Source organism: Papaver somniferum, unplaced genomic scaffold, assembly GCF_003573695.1.
Source record: "Papaver somniferum cultivar HN1 unplaced genomic scaffold, ASM357369v1 unplaced-scaffold_57, whole genome shotgun sequence".
Lineage (NCBI taxonomy): Eukaryota > Viridiplantae > Streptophyta > Magnoliopsida > Ranunculales > Papaveraceae > Papaver > Papaver somniferum.
Window position 1 is genome coordinate 4,238,517 of NW_020648415.1, and position 15,865 is coordinate 4,254,381.

At 41.2% G+C, this 15,865-nt stretch overlaps 1 protein-coding gene and 1 long non-coding RNA gene across 2 annotated transcripts; one reads left to right on the forward strand and one right to left on the reverse strand.

Moving 5' to 3' along the window:
• Window positions 1–2,460: 2,460 nt before the first annotated feature.
• Window positions 2,461–2,973, reverse strand: LOC113343334. The gene has a single exon (XM_026587560.1). The coding sequence runs from the start codon at window positions 2,971–2,973 to the stop codon at window positions 2,461–2,463; it is 513 nt and encodes a 170-aa protein (XP_026443345.1).
• Window positions 2,974–10,639: 7,666 nt separating this feature from the next.
• Window positions 10,640–14,082, forward strand: LOC113343184. The gene is made up of 4 exons (XR_003357078.1): window positions 10,640–11,408; window positions 11,634–12,448; window positions 12,527–12,643; window positions 13,816–14,082. It is a non-coding gene; the product is annotated as an uncharacterized LOC113343184 (long non-coding RNA).
• The last annotated feature ends 1,783 nt before the right edge of the window (window positions 14,083–15,865 follow it).

Genomic DNA, 15,865 nt, shown 5'->3' on the forward strand with positions numbered 1-15,865 from the left:
GCATGTATCTTCTTACCAAACCGATGGCATTTTTCGCAAGCTTGCACCATTGGTTTTGCATCATCGTTCATATATGGCCAGAAGTATCCCGTCGTTTTCGCTCTCGCTGACAGACTTCGTCCCGAGCTATGATTTCCGGCTGCTCCATAGAGTAGTTCATTCAAGATTGTCTGGCCTTCTTCCTTACTTAAACATCTTAAGAGTGGTCCCAGGTATGATTTCCTGTATAGGATTCCATCTCTTAGCTCGTAAGTGGACGATTTGCTTTTCACTTTGTTGATCTCGGGTCGCCCCTTGGGTAACTCGCCTGTTTCCAAGTACGAATGAATCGACTTTCTTCAATCTCCGTTCGGATATCTGTCGGCTGTGTTGATAGCCACGTCAACGTGCACCTCGGGTGTCTCTGGCATAGATGGGGCGAGGAGTCTCGTCACATGAATACCCTCCACACTTGGGTCTGTGAGCTGGGATGCAATATATGCCAATGCGTTCGAGTGTCGATTATCTTTTCTGTATATGTGGCGAAATTTGATGCTGGGGGTCTGGTCGATATAGAATTGGGCGAGCTCCCAATACTACTGCAAAATCGGGTCGTGGATGGCGTATTTGCCTGTGATTTTTCGGATCACCAACTAAGAGTCGCTAGTTAGTCTTACATCTTGTAGGCCCATCTCGACGATTAATCTCAGGGCGTGAATCGCAGCTTCGTACTCGGTGACGTTGTTTGTCGCCTTGAATTCCAATATAAACGAATGGACCATTTTTCGTCCCTTTGGTGTGGTAAAGACTATCCCAAGTCCCGATCCATCTTTGTTCGACGCTCCATCGACAAATACTTCCCAACGTGATGGACTACTTGCTTCGAGTAAGTCGGCCGGGTCTTCTCGATCTTCTTCCATTCCTGGTATTTCCTCGACCTCATCTTCGTCGCTTAGTGGAAAATCTGCCACTACTTGTGCCTTCACTGCTGTCCTCATTTCGTAGAAAATGTTGAATTATTTGATTTGGGCCCCCATTTGGAAATCCTTCCTGATCGGCCGGCATTGTCTAGTACCGCCTCAATAGGCGATTTTGTGAGCACGCGGATCCGATGGTCTTGGAAATACATTCTTAACTTCAGAGTGGCGAAAGCTATTGCTAAAATCATATGTTCCATCATTGTATAATTTTTCTCGGCGGGACTTAACGTTTTGCTGATGAAGTAAACATGCTTTTCTTCGCTCCCTTCATTTCGGATTAAGACTGCACTGATAGCATATGAGGTTGCGCAGAGGTATAACGTGAGGACCTCCGATGGCTCGGGTCTTTGTAATACGGGTAGGCTAGCAAGATGTAGTTTAATATTATAAAACGCCTCCTCACAAGCGTCCGTCCATTTAAATTTCTCCTCCTTTTTGAGAGTGCTAAAGAAGTTCTTGCTTTTGTCCGACGACCGAGATATAAATCGCCCCAACGCTGCTATACTTCCGTTCAGCTTTTGTACGTCTTTTATTGTAGCCGGTGACGGCATCTCGAGTATAGCTCTAACTTTCTCGGGATCTGCCTCTATCCCCTTTGGAGTGATGATATATCCCAAAAATTTGCCTGATGTGACCCAAAAATCGCATTTGGTCGGATTAACTTTCATTTTATATTTTCTCATCGTCCGGAAAACTTCTTGTAGGTCCCGAATGTGATTCTTGGCTAGGGGAAGTTTTACTAGCATATCGTCTACATAGACCTCGATGGTGTGGTGGATCTGGTCTTCGAACATGTCTCCCATCAACCTTTGATATGTGGTGCCCGCATTCTTCAGACCAAACGACATCTTGGTGTAGCAGTATAGTCCCCTCGGCGTGAAGAAGGAGGTGTGTTCTTGATCCTCGGGGGCCAACGGGATCTGGTTATACCCCTCGTATCCGTCCATCAATGTTAGTGCCTCGTGCCCTACTATAGATTCCACCAGTTGATCGATGCTTGGGAGAGGGAAACTGTCCTTCAGACAGGCTTTTGTTCAGGTCGCTGAAGTCAATGCAGATTCTAACTCCTCCGTTTTTCTTTGGTACCACAACCATGTTGGATATCAACTGTGGGTAGTGCAATTTCCTGATTATTCCCAATTTTTGTAACTTCTTTAACCCCTTCTCGACGGCTGTGTGTAATTCTAGTGTGACTCACCTCATCTTTTCTCAGACTGGTTTGAAGCTTGAGTCGATCTTTAGATGGTGACAGCATACCTCCGGATCTATGCCCTCCATATCGTGCACGTTCCATGCGAACACGTCCATGTTTTCCTTTAGCACCTCCACGAGATGGTTTACTTGTTCGCCCGATAGTAAGGAACCGATCCTTACTATCCTTGGTTCTTCTACAGTTCCTAAATTAATCTCCCGAGTAGGTTCCACGGCCGAGAAGTTTGGTTTTGATTCCTTCATCGATGTCTCCTCCTTTAATTGCTATGAAGGCTCGTTTCCTTGTGTTTCATATGTCATGGACGCCTGCGAAATAATTCTTTCCAGTTCCTCTACGGCTTTTGGTTTCTTTAGCCTTGTTCTTCTCTCCCCTTTGTCGTGCTCGCCGCTCCTCATTTATCTGGGCATCGACCTGCATGCACTGTCGGGCTGCCTGTGAATCTCCTACGACCTCATCTATCCCCTTGTACGTTGGGAATCGTATCCTCTGATGATTAGCCGATGCCACTCCTTTGATTCCCGCGATCCACGGTCTCCCGATAATAGCTTCATAGGGCGAGGCGACATCGACCACACATAATGTAGTTAACGTATCTAGGTAACCACCTCCGTCCGATACCCTTAGGGTTACTTCGCCCTTTTGGATGGTCATGGTCCCATTAAAACCGTAGATACGATATGTCGATGGGACGAGTATATCATCTGACAACTCAATCCTATTGAACGTGTCGCAGAAGAGTACTTCGACTGAGCTCCCACTATCCACTAGTATCCTTCTTACCCCCCATTCCTCAATCCGCATGGTGATAACCAAGGGATCACAGTGAGATTGGCCGTTCATCGGGACATCCTGAGTCGAGAAAAAGATGGGTCAAAACATCCAGGGTTCCATCGGCAAAGCTTTTGCTACACTGAAAATTTCCTTCCCATTATGATCCCTCTTGTGGATTCTAGACATGATTCCAAGATTCAGATTATACGCTTGAGTGGCCGAATGCGAAATCATGTTGACAAACTGCGTGGATCTGTCGATTCTGACCTGGTGGATGGGTATATCAGGCGCTGCGGTCGTCTAGGCTGGGTGTCGGAAGAACTGTCTCAGGTAACCGTCTCGAATAAGATGTTGCACGATGTCTTTTACTTCTCGACAGTTATTTGTAGAGTGGCCTCAATATTGATGATAATGGCAATACTCTGGGTGATCCTTGGTCCCCTCGAACTGTATCCCTCTTGAAGCTGGGTATATGATGTCACTCATTTTCTCGACCTCCTTGAAGATTTCTTCTAGTGGAGCATTCAAAGGGGTGTATGTTATCGCCTCGTGCCTCTGCCTCTTTCCTTTAGCTACCCATTCCTTCTTCCCATTTCCTCGCGTAGGTGGGCTCGTTCTTTTCTCGGGTCGTCGTTGAACATCGTCTGATGTCGACTCGGGCGCCGCACTAGCCTCTTGCACTCCCCTATCCCCTTGATTCTTCCTGAATTTCTAGGGCGATGAAATGTTCTTGCATTTTCCTCATTTCCTTCAATGTTTGCGGCTTTTCAGTGAACATGGCTATCCAGATGGGATCCTACCTCCCTAGTGCTTTTTCGAACCCGAATATCTGCTGGTCGACTGGTACCTTCCCAATTTCTGTACACAAATTTCTCCATCGATCGGTCAATGATATGAGAGGCTCTCTAAACGTCGGGCCAAGGTGAATAACCTATTGACCCTGGGCCGAGGTCTGCTGTTGTGCATGTACGTTTCAAGGAAGGCTTCGACTAGAGTCTCGTAACTGTCAACTGTTCCTGGTGAGAGGTTGTAGAACCATTTCCTTGCCTCGCCTTCCAGGCTTGCGGGAAGAACTTACACATTACCACCTCATGGTTTTCCCATTGGATTAGGGACATAGTGTACATCTTCAAATGCTCAATTGTGTCTCCCATGCCGTCGAACCTGGATGGGAAGGTGGGGAGCGTGCACTTATATGGGAAGGCCCTTAGTTCTAGATCTTGGGTGAAAGGGGTCCTCTCGGCATCGCTTATGACCTCGGCAAGCTTATCTTCTTCGCCAGTTTCTCACAGCTTCCTTATGTTTTCTTCTAACTCTCTTAGATTGGCTTCGGTCACATTGTCGGACCTTGTGTTCCTCTGCTGATTATTCCTCTCGTGCCTCTCGTCGTATGTTGATGAATCCTCGGGTGGACCGTATCTTCTGATAGGTGGTGTCGGGGGTGGTACTGATCGACCCGAATTGGTCGGTCCTACCGATGGTGGTACTTGCCCAATTTGGCCTTGGTGACCTGATGTCCCTCGGCTAGAAGATCTTCTCGACCTCGACCTTAAGTTCTGTAGTTGATAGTTCTCGAACTTTAGAGCCAGGTTCCTCTGCTGAAGATCCCTTAAAGCCTCATCTTGCCTTCTTTGGCTTTCTAGAATTGCGAGTAGTGTTGGATCTGTACTCTCATGGCTAGAGTGACCATTTGGATGGCCTAAATGGGCAGGGGGTGCCGCCGTCATCACATGTGGTGGAGGTGGTACAGTGGGGGGTATCTGAGTCGATGTCGCCCGATCGACCCCGATAGTTGTTTCTCGTCCTAGTTGTACTCGCCTAAGTCGTTCTTGCTCTCGCCCGAGGGCTTCTTGATACTAAGCTTGTCGTCTGATGTTTCGTCTCTGGGCATGCAGGATTAACGCTTCTTCATCATCTTCTGTGTCTGACGCGGTAAGTCCATCTATTTGATCATCCCTCCTTGGGGGCTAGGAAATTTGCTCCAGAGGCGATGGGTCATCGTCTCGTCCCATATCGATCTCCTCTTCTACAATTGGTATACCCCTTGCAGCAGCTCGTGATTCCTGTGGTGGTGGATGCCCGCCACTACCTCGCCTCGACCCAGTTACTCCTCCTTGCATGATACTGCCGGTGATTGTGCGGTTCCTCAGAGTTCTTCCCATCCCTGACGTGCTAGCCATCGGACACAGTGTGATGGGAGTCCGAGAGTCGTCCCTACCTACGTCAGCGAAAACAGACAACACCTTATTTTGACCTGTTTTTGAAAAGTTTCTATAGTACATACGGTTTTTTTTAAAGAAAAAGGTGACTGACACTAAAACTGAGTCTCAAAAGTACGATTCCCTCTATTCTACCATGCTGACCTCGCCAGTTTGCCCTGTTTAGACTCAAAGTGTTTCTTTTAGACGGGTATCATGCTACGTCGCTTTCAAGGTTGCACGACGTCACTTTCAGTACCACGACTCTACATTAACTATAATTTGTCCTAAATTCCCTAGACTCCAAATCATTAACACCTAGTTCTTTGCGAGTAAAAGGTCCAAATTCGTACTTTTATGAGGTCATCACGCCATGCCAAAAACTGGACCAAGACTTATGTATTCCCTTGAAACTACAAAGGGATGTCTTCCCTTTATTCCTTGGATTCTTTCACCGGCGACCGATAATCTCGCCGTGTTGTTGTTTTGGCACTTCCCCAAGCCAACATGGAACCTCAAGCAACTTCAACCACACATCAAAGATGTTATTTGGGAGTTTTATGAGAATTCCGTTGTTGAACTCGTAAGACAAAAACTAAGATCGAAATACGAAGACCAGTGCGAAAAATACTATGAAAACGAATATTAAGACACGAAAATAGACTCGCCTACAAGCAAGACTAGTCGACTGTTCGAAATCGACCCAACTGAAAATATTTTCTAACGACACGACTTCAACAATGAAAACTCAACTATATCAACAAACTTCAAATCAAACAAACATAAATAGACTTCACCAAACAGAGTTCATCCCATAGCATCAACTAACACGCAAAGTGTTTTTAGGAGCTTTTGGATCGTCTCTGTTGGTACATGCAGTCAAGGTATACGGAGAACTTAGACGGTCCCCTTAGTCGGCGCCAGAATATAGTGGCATAAAACCACACACTACATCCAACGAAGTAGAAGATGGTTTAACACGAAGTAAAGCTACACAAGCAAACATAGACACAAGGATATACGTGGTTCGGTATGATTACCTACGTCCACGGGGTGAAAGGATGAATGTTATTATTTCTTTTCTTTGATTACAAGTTGTTCTCTCCCTTTCAAATGATGAAGCTCAAAAACTCGAGTATGATGCCTTCTATTTCTCTCTCTCGACCTGCCTCTCTCTCTCGACGATCCCTTGTATTTATAGGCCAAAGTCGACATACAACAGAATTACAATGTTGGTCACATTACATCAATTTTAGTTGTTCCCTATCGGACCTGCACTGCTCGCCCGACTTTCTGGTTTGACCAATAGAGTCTTGGTTTTTGATAGTTCTTCACCCGAGACCGAGTCTTGATCGTCTGGTTAACACGATGTCTCCCTTTTTTCTTCTTGTTCCTTTGTTTGACCATATTCCTTCGTCTGACCGAGTGCTTTCTGATCGTTCGCCCGACCTGTCAGGAGATAAAGGTCACGTCACATCCGACAGCTGTTGGGAAATCACCCCAAAAGTTAGAAGGGACTGACGCTGACAAGAGTTGTGTTCTAGCTGTCTCTATGATATGTCGGTGTTTTCTCTCTGCAACACCATTTTGCTGTGGAGTTTCAGTGCAGGATAATTGGAGAAGGGTACCTTCTGTTGCAAGGAATTCTCTGAAAGGAGTTGATATATACTCTCCCCCTTGATCAGCTCTGAATGTTTTGATGGTTTTTCCAAATTGGGTCTTGATCATTCTAGAAAAGGTTGTGTAAATTTTTAAAAAATCTGATCTAGAACTGAAAAGATATATCCAGGTAAAACGGGAGAAATCATCAATGAAAGTAACATAATATAGTGCTCCTCCCTTAGAGATAATAGGAGATTTTCCCCATACATCTGAGTGGATGAGATCAAAAGGTTTGACAGAATGAGTTATACTATTACTGAAAGGAAGAGCAGTTTGTTTTCCTAATTTGCATGAGATGCAATAAGGTTCTTTATCAACCTGAATAGTTCCTAACAATCCACTATTTTATCATATGAGTGAGACGAGTGAAGGACACATGTCCTAACTTAGAATTCCATGACATAAAAGGAGACACTTTTAGACTGAGAAAAGGAATTTGCAGCTGCGGCAAGCTCACTCTTTGACAGCCTAGGAGAAATCAGTCTTTCGAGAAGATACAATCTTCCTACTCTACGACCTATCCCAACAAGCTTCTCTGTCTTGGGATCCTGTATCACACATCCAGAATAGAAGAAGTGAATGTTAAAACCCTGATTACATAATTGTCCAATTGATATAAGGTTCATTTTTATTTTTGGAACAAGCAACACATCAGATATATGTATCTTGTCAGAGATTTTAATCTGACCAATATGACTGGCAGCCAGTTCAGATCCATCTGCAGTTTGGATTGTAGGTATAGTAATAGGACTTTTCTGCTCAAATATGCTAGAATCAAAAGTCATATGGTTAGAGGCACCTGAGTCAAGAAACCAACCATTTGAAAAGCTACTTGTGGAAGTAGATAGTGCAGATGCTGCTGTAGAGTTATTGTTACCCATTGAGAGTGCTTGCTTGAGCATCTCTTGTATGTCAGCTAGATTGTTTGGTGTGGATGCAGCTGCATAACTGGATGGTGATGCAGCTGCATAACTGGATGGTGATGCAGCTGCATAACTGGATGGTGCAGATGTGTATCCAGTTCCATTAAACTTTCTTCGTTCTCTCATATTTCTGGAAGTAGGGGATGTACAGTTTCCTACTGTATGCCCTGGTTCCTTGCAGTAGTTGCACTGGATTGGGAAGCTTGATCCTTGCTGGATTGTTTGTGTTTGAGCTTTGTGATCCACTTTGCACTGATGGCACGGTGCAGTTCTTGGCTAGGTGGCCTGGTTTCTTACAGTTGTAGCACTGGATTTGTGAGAAATCACGATGAGTTTTCTGAGAGTTGAGATGAGTGTTAAAGTTTTCACGTGAATTGACTGCAAACCCTGCTGGTATGTCTGGTTTGATTCTTTTCCGAGTTTCTTCAGTGATGAGTTCTGACAATGCGGCTTCGACAGACGGAAGAGGTGATCGATGGAGGATTGAGGCTCTCACAGTCTCAAAGTCATCTCTTAGTGCCATTAAGAGCTGAACTAATCGAGACTCTTCTCTGTAATTTTGCCATAACTCTATATCAACTGTCCAGTTCGGTTCCATTAGTGCTAGCTGGTTGCATATGATTGACATATCAGAGTGAAAATCTGAGACAAATTGTCCCATCTGTTGTTTCATAGATCGAATATACTGTTCTAACTTATAACGTTGAGCAAAGTTTATCTGGGTATACCTTTTTGAGAGAAACTCCCATGCATCTTTGGCAGTCTCAAAGCTTGTAAGTTGCATGCTTATAGATGTTACTACTGTGTTGCTTATCCAAGTTAATATTTTGTGATTATTGATCTCCCAGCTCTCTGCAGTTTCTTCTCCTGTATCTTTTCCTTTGTCAGTGATAACGACTCCGTTTGCAGGCTTCTTAGCTTTGCCGTCAATATATTTCCACATGGTTTTTCCCTTGAGGAAACTTCTCATTAAGAAAGACCAATGATTGTAGTTTGTTCCATCAAACTTCACAGTAATGGGTTGATAATCTTCACGTGACATGTTGGGCTGTGATGAAGAAGATATGACACTAGGGTTTTGAGTTTTATGATTCTGATACTGGTTACTGGTTATCGTTTGTTTGTTGCAGCGGAAACACGGTTTGATTTAGATCTTGACTAGCTCTGATACCTTGACAAAATTTGTCATGGTATATTGAATTAAGGTAAAAGGTACAAACGAATTATACATGCGCCTGGTCTTATATACAAGAACCAGAGATAAAACAGGAAGGAAATAACTTGGTGTACAAGCCAAGTAATGTACAAATATAACAGATATGCTAGAATAACAAATATGGTACATCTGCATAACAGATTATGCATCTGCATAACAGATATGGCACATCTACATAACAGTTTATGCATCTGCATAATATCTCGTAATAATTATATATTAACTCTGGATATTTTCTATAGACTTTCAGGGGTATATATATATTGTTCCTTGCTTCTAAAAATAAGAAGTTGTTTTTTCTTTTCTTGATCAGACTTCTAATAATTATACAACGGTCCATATGTGAAGTTGGTTCAGTTATGTCTTTGTTGGCGGAGTTCAATAGTAGTCGGCCTAAATTATGGCTCAGCTTGAATCACCGCCAATTGAATTATACCGTTTTAATCACCGAGCAGTACATATTCAACATACTCCCACTCAATGTAGTCAATATCGGCCGTATATTGGGGATATTTCGGATATCGGCCCAGAACGATACGATAAGAAGGATATTGGGGATACGATATTCGCCCGATAATATCGTCCGTATCGGTCGAATATCGGCCGTTTCGGTCAAATATTGGCCGTTTCGGTCAAATATTGGCCGTTTCGGTCAAATATCGGCCGTATCGGTCGATACGAAAATTTCCTACATTTCCTGATATGAGGCGGTATTGGTCGTTTTCTATAAAGTTTAAGGGTAATTTTGGCGAAGAAAGTCTTCCAGGTGGTAGTAGAGGTGCATGTAGCTCTCGAAGCAAGTCTACTAAAGTTACTCTTTTGTTTTTTTGATAAAATTGATGTTATCTATTGTATCTTATCCGAAAATGTGTGGAGAAATGTTTAATATAAAATTATAGTCTCTAAATCTAGAACCGATATTTCAACGATAATATCTCCGATATAAAGTCGTACCAGTGTATCGGTCCCGGCCGAGATAAACCGATATCCGATATTAACTACATTGCTCCCACTGTGGTTTTTGCACTAAGATTGGTAAAATGTCATGGCAAATTTGGCTCATGGTCATCACAGCACATATTTTGGCCCAGCGACTAATGCGAAACACCCTGGGTTTTTCCGAACCTTCTTCAGCTGCCGTAGAATAACGGTAACGACTTGAGTCAGCATAGCTTGACTCCATAAATACAGAGAGAAAATTCTGTGCAGATTAATCACACTCAAATTTATTTAGTCTGTTTTTCCCCCTTTCTCCTACTCCTCTTTCTTGTTCAGAGAATGTTTCGATCCTAAAATAGGACCAAAGCTCTCAAGGAAGACCGCCATTAATGGACAATCATCAGCAACAGAAGCAGCAGCAAGTCGGTATATTATTCTCTCCACATTAGAGAATCCAAATTTTATTATGAAAACTAGGGTTAGTTGCACGTTCACCTACAATTCTACTATTAATGATGTTCTGATTCTTCATTTGTAGCTAGTTAGTTGATGAATTCATGTGGATTATCTGAAAAGTGAAGTTTCTAAGCAAATCAAATTCAAAACCATATCCCAACCAGATTCAGTTTTTAACATTATTTCAAAACTACGGTTTCATTAAGCCCCACATTTCAAAACTCATTTCCGAGAGACCATTCTATTTGCTATGTAAAAATCATAAAACCCAAGTTGGATTTTTTCATATCTAAAGGTCTACATGGAGTAGAACTAGAAAACTTCATCACGGGCCGGGAATAAAATCATCCTGCAAACAAGCATAAACTCCCAATTAATTCCTTCATTTGATATCCTTAAGAGCATTGTTCATACTGATACAGACGTCATAAAAATAGTCAAACGATCCACTTGGATTCTCAATGTAAATGTAGCTTAAGTGAAGGTGTCCTTGAATCTACTATAACCCAATCAACAATCCTAGAGCATTAACGGCAGATGCTGATAAAATTAAAATGGTCATGTAAAATTTTAATGGAATGGGTTTTATCCTTTACTTACAACCTTTATTGTAGCTATACGGGAATTCACATCAATGAGTGAGCCACTTGGTTAACAAAAGTGGATGTTTACAAGAGATGGGGTTGGTCTGAAGATCATACTCAAACAGCATTGAGGAGAATTTCTTGTTCTATGATGTATCTCGAGAAGAAGATTACGGCACTTATGGGTTTTCTTGTGAATGAAATGGGTTATGATTCATTGATTATTGCGGAAAACCCACTGATTTTGAATGCTAGCTCGAAGGAGAGGGTTATTATCCCTAGGGGCTTTGTTATCAGAATTTTAATCTCAAAGGGTCTGATTGAAGAAAAAGTTTCTCTGAGGTCAAGTTTGTGAAACCATGTGAGCAAGAAATTCCAGAATCCAGTATTCCAAAATCAGTATGAGAAAGCATCAATGAAGGTATTCCGAGGCAAGTTAAATAACTGAGAGCTACTTCTTTGAAGAGTTTATCACGCACATGTACTGGTATGCGTTCTTTCTCTTTTGTTTAGTTTCTGCCTCTCTTTAACGTATTAGTTGTATGCTTGTGTCTTCAAGAATCAAGTTATATATGTGTATGAAGTATGAAGAGTGCTATTTTTTCGGAAAGCTCGTAAACTCCTGTCCGCATGATTATGTTCAAAATGATGTTTAATTTGGTTGATTGAAACTGAGAACTTAACTGAACTGCCCTCATTCTCCTTTCAAAAGGTGTGGCACGAATGTTTAAGAATGCTTCCCAAGCATACACTGGCGACGTGTTCAATAATGAAATGGATAAGCTTGACCTGAGCTCTGCTGCTGCAATGGAGATATGGAAACTCGGGTTCTCTTCGTTGGCAAGAGTAGAGGCAAGAAAGCCACTTTTTAGTTTGATGACAACAAACATAGCCGAGTCAGTATGCTAAAACCTGCTAAGAGGTGGTATCCCGTGTCTCACCTTATGGAATTCATCTGAAGAGTTCTGTGTGATTGGTCTCGCACGCCTAGAAAAGCTGCAGGCCTGGTCTGGACTAATGAGTAGCACGCCACTGAAATAATTCAACAAAGGACGTGCATGAGTGGAATCAGAGCCGATTGGTCCCACCCGTTGCTGGGTTTGTATAGAGATCAATGAACAATTTTCTTCAATGAATCTGTGTTAACCACCATGGGTAGTATCTTCAGCAGCAGCGAAATTATCGCCTCATTAGAGACCGAAAGTTTGATAGTCTGAGTGAAGTTTTGTTCTACAAGAAAAGAAGACTTGCATCCTGCCACTTACCACATTGTGCTTGTTACTTACTCCTTGGCTCAGTGACTGTATCTTTGATAGTTTGAGTCAAAGACTTACGAAGAGATAGCAACCCAGATATTGTTTGAGTTAAGTTTTGTAGCACAGCGAATCTCCTCCGCCACATGCAAAATTGGAACTATCAGTCGGCCAAAATCAACTGTCCATTGATTGGCCTTCGCGGCTGACTATGTTTCATTTGTTTTTTGATTTAACATGATGATTCGCTAACCGATGTGCTGACTAGAGTGAGGTGAGACTGAAGCATCTACATTTTTCCATTCCATCGTTTGTTTGTTTTTTTCTCTTGCTCAAATTTCCAGTTTTCTAGGCTACATCAGCAACAAATGGCTTTTTCAACGGAATCTCTATGGAAATGAGGTGGAGGAATTCAAGTAAAGGCAGGAGAACCCAGCTGTGGCATATGTTTTTTCCTCTCAAAACAAAGGTTAGCATCATTCAGAATCAAACACTTTGATACCGTCAAAAGTCACTTCACTTTTATTATTCTGTCAATGTCAATTTAGTTAATTCTAGGGAAAGTGCGACTAGCATGTTCGAGTTTAAAGGAAAATAGCACATTATACCTAATGTCTAGATCCTTTTACAAATGATGAGGAGTTGTAAATGCTTGGTTCAAGGTTTCTGTTTCATGAGGCAGATATCTAAATATTTTATACATTGAAGTTTTTGGATAATGGGTGTTTCTAACTCCTGAAGTACTTGTTGTGTCTTTTAAGGTTGTTTGAAGCTTAGAGTTGTTTTGAAACTAGTTTGGTTGGGATATTGTGCTATACCTTCTATAGTTCTATGCCTGTGGATTTTGTTTTGTATTTGATCTTTTGTTACCCGAACACTCGCTCGATGTTCTTCTGGTTATTTATATTGAAATCGGAATTTTTTGTAAATTTGTACTATTTTGTTTCAGTTCTTTATCAAGTCCCAGGAATTCGGTTTTATGCTTGGAATGTGGATATGTGCAACATAATTGAATCATGAGAACTCTGATTTGGTCTATTTCTTCTTGTAGTTTAATCCCTAGTCATGGCAATATAAAGTGCCATGCCCATGCATGCTACATCATCAGGATTTAATAATATATAAACACTAATGTAGATGTAATTTTACTGATGGGTTTTCGTAGCCGGATAAAATGATCAAACTAGGAAATGAGTTACCTTAGACTGTTTTTTTTTTGTTGTTTTGATCAATCCTTAGACTGTTCTCACTTCTAAATTAGATATCTTAGCTTGGTTCACAAACTTCAAACTGAATTTGTTAGTTACCGTAGAAGTTCCTTTCTAATTTCGAGTCGCGTTTATCTCCTGATAAGAATCCGATCATTTCTATGAGGGGTTATGGATATTCTCTTCATGCAGGTTGCTTAAATCAGTTAATTAGATGAATTTCCTCAAATGCCAAATAGGCCGATTTGTGAACAGTTAGTTCCTTCTTTGTTGATTTTTGCAAGATTCACTCCCTTGTGTATTGTGGTATTGACTGACGAAAAAGATTGATCTAAGATTCCAACATGTAAAGAAAAGATTATTGATATCTGTCTATATGTGTGTTTGATCAGAGAAACACATTACCTGTCTAACTTGATACAACTATGTGCAGGTACAAGTTTGTTGAGGAAAGTATTTCTAGCAAGTAGTCTCAGCAGCTAGATTTTTATCGGTGAGAATCCGTCTTTAAGGTAAAGGAGGCTTGTCATTTGGAAGGCAGCTCAAGAAACGCTATAGCATCACTGGATCAAAGCTAAGCACTACCTGGCAGAACAACACCAACTCCTTCGTAAACTGTATGGAAAGTTGGAAACTAGTATCATCATATTCCAGTTCTGTTAAAAATTAATTTCAATCCAGATGAGCTCAATACTGAAACTCCCAGATATGGTGTTTGCGCATGCACTGGGAAAGCAAAACAAGCAGGAATGCATCCTTTTGGTGATTCTTTCCTAATGAACATTTTTGTGGAAGCAAAAAGGCAAGAAAAATAACTAGACGATTTGATAGGAATACGCACACTTCCTTTCTTTGTGGTGCATTGGTTTCTTTCCCAATGAACGTTCTACAAATATTGTCTACCAAGACTTTTGAGTGTGGTGGATCAATTTCATGAAGCTATATTGTCTTTGGAAGTAAAATAGCCTGAACATTTTTTTTCGGTGCATGCAAGTATACACTTCGAGAGGACAGTAGTTTTATTCAGTGGGAGAACCAAATGCATTGTAGCAGGCATGCTTGTATATGAGTTTGAAACTGAAGTCTTTATTGTTGTTTAGCTATGAATACTGATGGGACAAGAGAGAGCTAAAGATTGTGTATTTGTATTTGTATTTGTAGATCATCTGCCGAATTACCCTCATCCAAAAAGTCTCCTTGCCGGTCTTGTTTGATAAGGAAGGACTAGCTAGTTTTACTCTGCCTTGATTTGTGGCATGGACCCACAATCATCGTAGTATGAAATATTGGAATCCCGTACCTATTAGGGATCTGACATGGGATAAGACTCTCTCTCTTTAAATATATATATATATATATCTTGGCTAGGCCAACAGAGCTAAATCCATGAGAAGAAACTTATTTGTTTATCTTAAAAAAAAATGAGTAATGGTAATAGTAGCAATACGAGAAGAATATCAAGAGAAGGGAACTCTACGACACCTAAACCAACAGTACGTATGATTTTCATCTTCATCTTCTTCTTCTTTTTTCTGAATTGGGTACCCCCTTTGATCTTCTTCTTCTTAATTAGCTAGTGTTCTCAGTTGTTTTAAGGTGCTAACAAGATGAATTTTTAGATGATTTCAATTATGTTTTTGAACAAAATTAAGTGATCATCTTCTTACTGTTTGATATGGAGTTCGTTCCTTTCTTCTCGTTATACCTAATCAGATAACGATCACTGGCATGGTTTATTTTTTAATCTGTCTTTCACACGTGGTAATTTAACTGGATGGTTAGCACAGAGTTAACAGAAAAGAGGATTTTACCTATTATGAATTTATAGAGGAAGAAATGCAAATTGGCTATTTATTTTGAGGGGGAAACACAAAATCTCCCTAAAATATTTATTTATTCATGAAAACAAAACAAAACATTAGAACTGATACGATTGGTTTGTTAGGTGCAAATTCGAATGTGTCCAAAATTATAGTCCAGTTGTACTTCTTACTCCATCATCCAGCGTGTTATGGATTACTTTTAGGGTACATTAGTTTTAACGAGAAAAACTACTAAGGAGGTTTCCCTTAATTTTAAAATTATATGGATAGCTAGCCTGAGAGGGAGAGGCCTTTCCCAATGCAAGGGTTTAGTTGGGCGGGAGAAGGTAAGTTGTGAGGAAATTAATAGGTACGGAATATATTCACATACTGGGATCTTTTTTACTCATCCTTTTTTATCTGATTACAGTTGAAAGCTATCAACCAAATGACAAGGATTAATCCCATAAGTTGGGTGGGTAAGCTATTTCGTTCACTGCATATAAAAGGTAAAACTACGACAGATTGTCAAATTCATCTCCCTCGTGATATCATCTTAGACATACTCAGTAGACTTCCAGCCGAGCTTATATTCAGGTGCCAGTGTGTGTCTAGACCTTTACAAGTTTTAACCACTACCCCATTTTTTATTCACATGCAACGTCAGCGATCTACTTCGGT

Coding starts and splice junctions, on each gene's coding strand:
- LOC113343334 (XM_026587560.1), bottom strand. CDS start 2,973: ATGCGGATTGAGGAATGGGGGGTAAGAAGGATACTAGTGGATAGTGGG.